The 8,681-nt window shown below is 37.1% G+C and overlaps 1 protein-coding gene across 1 annotated transcript in view; it reads right to left on the reverse strand.

Annotated features, from left to right (window-relative positions):
- Positions 1-3,071: 3,071 nt before the first annotated feature.
- Smp_142780 (putative retinoblastoma binding protein) overlaps positions 3,072-8,681 on the reverse strand; it is a gene marked incomplete at its 3' end in the record, with an annotated part of 31,397 nt that continues 25,787 nt past the window's right edge. The window contains exons 11-12 of the mRNA XM_018797458.1: positions 7,062-7,329; positions 3,072-3,257 (exon numbers count right to left, since the gene is read on the reverse strand). Coding sequence (XP_018652498.1) covers positions 3,072-3,257; positions 7,062-7,329 — 454 coding nt within the window. The remainder of the gene's footprint in view (positions 3,258-7,061; positions 7,330-8,681) is intronic.

An 8,681-nucleotide genomic window follows, 5' to 3' on the forward strand; every position in this document is an offset into this window, starting at 1 on the left:
ACCCTAACATTCCCAACGAGTTAGGAACCAACAGGCACCAACAATAAGAATTTTTGAGACTTTATCATGGCTCCAGAGGCCGACTACCATGGAACCATATGGATGAGTTCCTGTACCGTATGCACTATGATTTTAAAACTTCTGAACCTATATCTGGCCTTGAGAAGTTTCTGAACCACGTAGAAGAACAGTATCCGCTTTAATTTTTCTGTTTTGTATATACTAACTGTCTTTTGATTGGCTAATATTTCTCAAGGTTATTTAAGATTCGTTCAAAGGTCGTCCATAAAGTTTAGTCTCGCCACAGTTTCTTTTTGAAAGTTTTAAAACAGATAAGAAAATTGTAAACAAAGATGGATAGTAGTGGCTAGCAATGGAATCCAGTTTGACGCGCGTTTCGTCCTATTTTGGACTTGTCAACTGGATGTACCTGCATCTCAGAGTTGTATTCTTATTAGAATAAGGTAGTATTTACTCATATATGCCAATTTATTTGCATTAATATTTATAAAGTAATCGAGTTTAAAAAAGATACATCATAGTAGTGTAGTGAACAGAACACGACTAGTTGGGGACAATCGAATGTATTTAAGCAAAAATTACAGACTATGTCAGTAAATTCTGAAAACCATACAATGAACAGTCAATTTGCAAATTAACAACCAATAGTCTCGATCTTCACTGTTTCTTCTCTAATGCCATTGTTCGTCCATTTTCCTCCCAATCGCTCTTCGTTTCAGTTCTTTCCTCATCGGTCTTCTGCGAAAATACATTCTATGTCTGACCAACACCATATACTACTTATATGGATATAAGTAGACCACACCACAGTAGTACGTAGGACATCTTTGATATGTAGATTATAAGATGGAGAAGATTTGTAGTTCATGCGGATGATTTTGATGGAGTTTTGTTCTCTGATCAAACCATGAAGCTCAGAGAACAAAAACATGTAGATTATGATTGTATAATTTATAAACAAGTTTCTATTACTATCTATATGGCTGACAATCCCTGTCATATTCACTGTGTGTAAGAAGTAAAAAAATAGAATATCAGTGAGTAGTTTAGGATCTCATGTTATAATTAAGATGTAATTGGTGTCTTATCTTCAATATCGATAGGAAAAGAACATATAACGTAACATCGTAGTGGTTATAAACATTAGAATTTTAGCCCATAAATTCCAAGCCATCTTCGTTTTAGTTTGTACAGTGAACAGTATTATTTGTATTCATGCAGTTTGACTCAAGGTCAAAAATACAAAATTACGCTTTGTAATTGAGTTACATTGTGATTATTTGTACATCGACTTTCAGCCAATAAAGTGACAAGTGCTATTGGCATTTACGCAGTAAGCATAGCATAAAGAAGGTTATGTGGGAACCTATTAATAGTTAGTGCTCTTAATTATGAAAAAAAACATCAAGCTATTTGCTCTAAATAAGCAATTTTTAGATAAACCAGTACGCCTTCAAAGATCTTACTCCTGTGGAGTAAGGTATATCAGTCGTAATTAGCGTTAGACTACACCTTCAGACATATACCTCTTTGAGTCAATAGATGTCAGACAGTTTTGATATAATCGGGTAAATAATGCGGAAGTATAGCCTTAGAGATCATCGTAAGAAGGATCATTAAGATTTCTATTCTGTGATTAGTATGCACCTAGATCGTTGCATTTTTTATATTCCTTATTTTTAGGCGTTTGTTTGATCCATATATTTTAGGATTTCAAATTTATCACTAATTAATTGTTACTCTGGTTTGCATCACTTATGACTGAAATATGTAGAAAAGGTAATTCTTCAACTACTTTGCTGTGTGGTCAGACATTTCAAGTATATTACTGGATGAGTTTTTAGTCATAACTGAGTTATGTTATTCTAAACAGCACGTCTAATCTTTCTGTCAACCACAAAGTAGGACTAGGCAAATATATGCATCGGTCCAAGTAGCCATACCTCATTAGCACAACAAGATGAACACCGAATTCATAGAAGTGGTTAATTTAATGGTGGTAATATATAAAGGAAAGATTGTATATAAGGATATAGCACAGGAAGATAGATATGAAGCAATTTCAACCTCATAGTTTAAGGGAAGACAGAAAGTGTATGTACCTACGCCATTGTGATCGATTCTGAGCCATGTCATGGTTACGATAGTCACGCGGATCTAAACCAAGTAGTCTGGTTCTACCAACATGGATCAGTCTAGAAACGTCTAATCTTTACAAAGCGTGTGCGCCCAAAACGTCTTGATGATGAAGGACATTTTGGAATTTACGTTTAAAACCCTGAACTATGTTATTCAGTTCATTTCTTTGGTGCAATAAAGGCAACCACTGATTCCTCGATGGCGATTAGCTTTCAGTAACGGTCCACATCAGTTGAAGTCAGTCCATAATGGAACCTTTTCTAGGAATATCGCTGATTTATTTGGCTTTTCGATTGGTTCATTATTACACAAACCCGTGGGAATTGGTTGACGTCATCATGTAGACTTGTTATCAAATGGAAAAACGTCAATCCAAGATTTATTTATTTAAAAACATAAATATTGGTACAAAGGGGCACCAAATATATATGCACCGCACAAATCTCATTTGATTTGTGTGAGGGCTGTGATACTGCTCAGGTGCCCAAACTGAAGCAGGTGGTTTTCTTAGGGGGCCACACCCGGAGCCTTTGACCTAAAGATCTGATTCATAAGACAGTGGAGCATTGCAAGGAGATGCAGTCCCATGGTAGCCGGTGACCATTTGTTCCCTCTAAATCCTGAAGCCCATGTGCAAAATCATCTTACATTGTTTGATCTCTCCCTCCCCCTTAACTCATGCTATCAAATAGAATAAAATGATTACTCTCTCAACTTTATTATAAGTGATGCATATTTAAAGGCTTATAATATTAATGTACATGAAGAATTGGAACATTTTTTGAAAATGTATCGTAATAAGCATGTAAGTTACAAGAATAACTAACACGACATACTACACATAAATACAGAGAAACAAAAATGAGTTCAATATACAAATACCAATAGGTTACATAGAATAATCATAATCATCATTTCCTTGATTTGACACGATCACGTTGACGTGTATTATTTTTACGTGAATTACTTAAACCATAGGTTGTTGATGATTGATTAGTAAGTTTTGTTGATGAATCATGCTGGTGATGTTGATGATGATGATTGGTACCTGAGATAGATTTAACTGATTGTTTACGATTACCAACAAGTGGATGAACCTTGAGAACAATAGTTTTTTTTAAAGAAAGAAAACAGAAGTGTAAATGATGCAAAGAGAATCCAGGTCTTTTTTTTTTACAAATACTTCCTATAGTTCACTCACAATTTATACACATACATACTTTATTTTGATTGTGAAATATAATAATTACATGGTCAAAACTTTTGAGGTCGACGAAGTTATAGACAACAGTTGTATAGTTGAAAGCATGAGTCGATTGAAACTAGACAACCATGGAAAACCTGGAAACACTGGACGGACCTTTCGTCCTATTATGGGACTCCTCAACAGTGCACATCCACGATCCCGCACTCGCAAGATTCGAACCCACGATCTATCAGTCTCGCGCCAGAGCACTTAAACGATAGACCACTGAGATGGCATCCGACAGTGTTTAGGTCTAACTCCAACCAATCCACGAAGTTGAGCAACCGTTCACCAATTGTCTTCAATGAGTTGCTATCTCACAACATACGTGGTTTTTGATCTCCACTGGTCACTGCTTCTCAACTCATGCTTTCAACTATGAAAATACTAAATCTCCACACAACCCCTTCTGATAATAATAATCATATGCTCACTAGTGACTGACATTGAGAGGTAAATCCAGGAGTTCTAGTGAGAAGCAGTGACCAGTGTAGTTCAACTAGGTCTGTTGTGAGATATCAACTCACTGAAGACAATTGGTGAACGGTTGCTCAACTTCGTGGATAAGTTGAAGTTAGACATTAACACCATCGGATGCCATCTCAGTGGTCTATCGTTTAAGTGCTCTGGCGCGAGACTGATAGATCGTGGGTTCGAATCTCGCGAGTGCGAGATCGTGGATGTGCACTGTTGAGGAGTCCCATAATAGGACGAAAGGTCCGTCCAGTGTTTCCAGGTTTTCCATGGTTGTCTAGCTTCAATTGACTCACGCTTTCAACTACGAAAATACTAAATCTCCACAAAACCCCTTCTGATAATAATAAAACAATTGTATGCTCAAATAATCCATACATTTTCAATAGTCTATGGGGATTTTTAAATTTTTATTAAAGATAGGTGTAAAATAGACGAGTGATGTTTCTATATGACCAACATATTTGACAATAAAATAGATACGTTCACGATGAAAAACTACTCACTGCAGTAGTTTATGGTTGTTTTTGATCTGCAAGGAAGGAATTCATTTGAATTTTGATTGGAAGATAACTGAAGTTTGCACTTACCATTTCTCAGGTTTTAGAATATGTAGATAATGAAATCGGAGTATAGTTGACTTAAAGACGGAGTTCGATTTCGGTGACGGAGAGGTTCTGAGGAGGCGTTTCCCAGTAAAAGGCATACCAAATAAGCATATAATCACTCAAATCGAAACTTACTAGTCAAGTAAGAGTGTATAGTGAATTGTCAACCTTAAATACTGTTCTTCAAGGTTGCCTACTATATCCCTTTTATTTGATTACGTCATAAACGTTCTCCTGGAAAATTCTCATTATTTAGTCTTTCATAGATTGATCGCCTACCAGGAGGTACACTTATCAACTTAGAATACACAGATGACATAGTCCTATTTGGTGACAACGCAGATTTTCTTGAACACGTTGAGGAGGTCTGGAATGTGTTTCTCTTTCTCTAAATGTGGAATATTGCTTCATGATTAGTCTGAGTCCATCAATTTACTTACCTTACAAATCACATCAGCTTTAATGAGTTAGTGCGTTTGACGGAACATCGCCACGGATTTAAAGCTCGTTTAGTGTTTGACAACTTGGATCACTTGCAGCAAGGGCGAGATTCCAGTCTCACATGATGTGGTCTGGTTTGCTTGTATATAAACCAAGTATGTTTGAAATATGTGATTCATACAGTGGAATCTGAGATTTGTGTTCTGGACTCAAACGGACTGAGCCAGGCAAGAACGACCAATAAGGACTCAGAGTTGACTCTCGGCTGCCCGTACTGGTTTATGCATCATTGTTTTGAAACAGTACTAAAATTGTATAAGTCGTGTTCTGATTGGAGATTTAGTCACGTAATATAATTAACAGGCCACAAGACATAACAACTTGGCCCTGTATAACTGAAAAATGACTAATACAACTCAATGCGAAGAGGATGATACTGTAGATGAAGATTTACTTAGGCATCGACCACGAATTCATCACAAGTGATCAACCATTGATTCTAAACACAGAGTTATACATGATTTATTTATTTATTTAATAGGCGAATTTAACACAACCTGGAGCCCCTCTGGGGTTACTGCCAGTCCCAAGCCCGGATAACGGAGGAGGGTCGGGCATGGGATTAGCGACTCCATTCCGTAGAAAACTAACTTGCTAAAAAACGCTAACCAGAAAAAATAATTCAAACCATTTTAACTCTGCCCTGGGAGTAAGGTCTTCATTTAGAAGAGTTATGACGCCTCATAGTGAAAGCCTAGTTCCTTCGGAAGTCACGAGGCTGGCGCCATCAGACAAATCAGCAGGACCTGACCAGTGTAGCAGAAGCCTCTGCATCAGTATGACTCAACATACACAACTGGGAAAGCAAGATCCTCAAATACAACACAGAGCGTGTTATATCCTAGTGAATAATAAATTATAAGTAACTTCGGAGAACTATTTATGGACAAATATTATACATATATTCCTATTGTATAATTATTTAGTAACGAGATTATGTATATCTATATTCCTTTTATTATAAGCTTGCATTTGACCTATCGAATACTATTATACGATTTACTCTTTTTAAGTTATGTCCAGTTTATTAATTACAGTCTCCCACGATCACAGCCACTTTTTGGCTTGATCTTCTACAAATGTTATTTCCTATTTTGTGATGTGATGTGGTCTGTTTGGCTTGTTTATAAACCAGGTATGTTTGATATGAACGATTTTCATAGTGGAAGCTGATATTGGTGTCCTGGATTCCTCTGGTAGGGCTAGGTGAACAAAGGACCAATAAGGACGCTAGGTAGCTTATGGCGGTCGATATGTCATTGGTTTGGTTTAGTACTAAGATTTTATAAGTCGTATTCCGATTGGCGGATAAATCGCGTGATAATTAGCCGGGCTAAAAGTCACAACAGAGAACACTGACCAAATCACACTTGATGGAGAAACCCTGGAAGATGTAAGATCCTTCATATATCTGAGCAGCATCATCTATGAACAAGGAGGGTCTGATGCAGACATAAAGGCAAGGATTGGCAAAGTAATGGCAGCATTCCTACAGTTCAAGAATATATGGAACTCAAAACAACTGTCAACCAATATAAAGGTCAAAACCTTCAATATGAACTTCAAGACAGTCCTACTGTACAGAGCTGTGGATTTGTAAAATATAAAAATCATACATTATTTGCACATCTTTCTTCGGTTGTCCTTTACATACTTCATCATTCTTTCAATCCTGTTGTTATTCTGATTGCTTTTAGTTTTTCTTCCTCTTCTCTTTATTTCAATCTACTGCCGGTAAGCATTCCACTTCCTATTCCTACTACATACTAACTATGTCTGTCCGCACACCACATTACTATTAGGAAAGTTAATTACTTCTTTGTGTATCAAAAAATTGTGATGAGTATGATTGTTTACCAGATGTGCACTTCTGTGAAGTCCCATAGTAGGATGAAACAGCTGTTCAGTGCTGTTTGGTTCTCAATGGATTGTTAGACTAGGTAGATTCGTGATATTAATAGCAATCATCAATAACTATCACAAACACCTATACTAGTAGTGAATATGTAAATCGGCTCTTTTATGTTAGCATTAAATCAATTAAAGAAAGTCTAATCAATAACGAATCCTACTTCATCGCTTTGTGCACCGGGTAAATGAATTGAAACCGTAGGTGGTATAGATTGATTTTGATCTAATGATTTTGAATGTTTCGATAATGGTCCATTGGATTGCATTGATGGAGAATCAGGACGTTTTCTATTTGATAAACCAGTTGTTGGTCGTTCAGAATTCTGTGTACTGACAGATTCTTCTCCACCGGATAAATCATCTGGATTATCCACTTCTGGAGAAATGGATAAATACATTAGAATATCTTCACATTCTTCATCTTCATCACTGAAATCATAAATACAATAATTCAAATGATGATTTGTATAAATCATTGATGGGATAAAAACAAATGCTTGATTGAATAGAATGATCATTACAACGGTTTTTGTGTGGGAAATTCATTTTTATAAAAAAAACCACTTATACAGAATAGTATCACAATACAACAGAATTAGCCAGCATCCGCATTTAACACTTAACTATGTCACCGCTATTAGCTTCATCTTAAGAAAAACCAACTTGTCCTTATCAACTTGAAGATTGTTGAGAGAATTCTCTCATTCATTAAAGTATGTATACACATCTGAATTAATTTTGTATTTGTCTAGTCCTTTTCGCTGACTGAATTGAAACGAATAAGTAGCAATGCAAACACTGATCTAATTGACTTGATAAGTCATTTGAAGATTGAATAGCTTAATGGTAACAACTCAAATTGTGAAACTGGGTGACGGAAGCCTAAATCTCCCCCTAAAGAACATCATTGCTCTTAAGACCATGACATTTCACCTACACACGTATATGTATATATGACGAGCTAATTTTAGTTTGTACATGGATATAATGTACGTTGATATTATTTATTTATTTATTTATTTAAACACATATATATTGGTACAAAAGGGCACCAGATACATATGCGCCACACAAAATAATGAAAGTAGGAAGAGAAGGGATGAAAAGATAAGGCGGACTGAAATGTACAACCAGAAGACTCTTTCAGTTAAGAAAGTTATAACCACTCTTTATGTAGAAAGTAAAAGAAGGTTGCAGCAGGATCGCCACTGGCTTCTATTCTGAGCCATATCTGATAACGTCTCTAGCCGCTGTGTTGCACCATCTCTCGGACCCCAGCCAGGGAGTCGTGAAGGACCAACAGAAGCTAGCCCTTTGCAGCTCTCTTTCATGCCACGACACCATGTCATACACTGACCTCCTCTCCGCTTTTTCCAATCAGTCCCAGAGTCGGCAAATAATGCACGACGTGGAATTCTCTGGGACGACATTCGTAGAACATGTCCAAGCCACCGAAGTCGGTGTTTCAAGATGGTGACACCAATTAAATTATCGTCTCTGCGCCCGAACACACGATGCCGAACTTCTGCATTACTAACATGGTGTTGCCACTGTATGTCAGCAATCCTTCGGAGACAACGATGATCGAACACAGAGAGACGTCTAACATCCTCAACTCGGAGAGGCCAGGTTTCACAAGCATAGAGCAAAACTGCTCTCACCGACGCGTTGTAGATCCGACCTTTTACAGCCAGACTAACATCACGAAGGCGCCAAAGATGGCCCAGATTGGCATAAGCCGCTCTGGCTTTCATTATACGTGCATCAATCTCATCACTCAC

Source organism: Schistosoma mansoni, chromosome 4 (assembly GCF_000237925.1).
Source record: "Schistosoma mansoni strain Puerto Rico chromosome 4, complete genome".
NCBI lineage: Eukaryota > Metazoa > Platyhelminthes > Trematoda > Strigeidida > Schistosomatidae > Schistosoma > Schistosoma mansoni.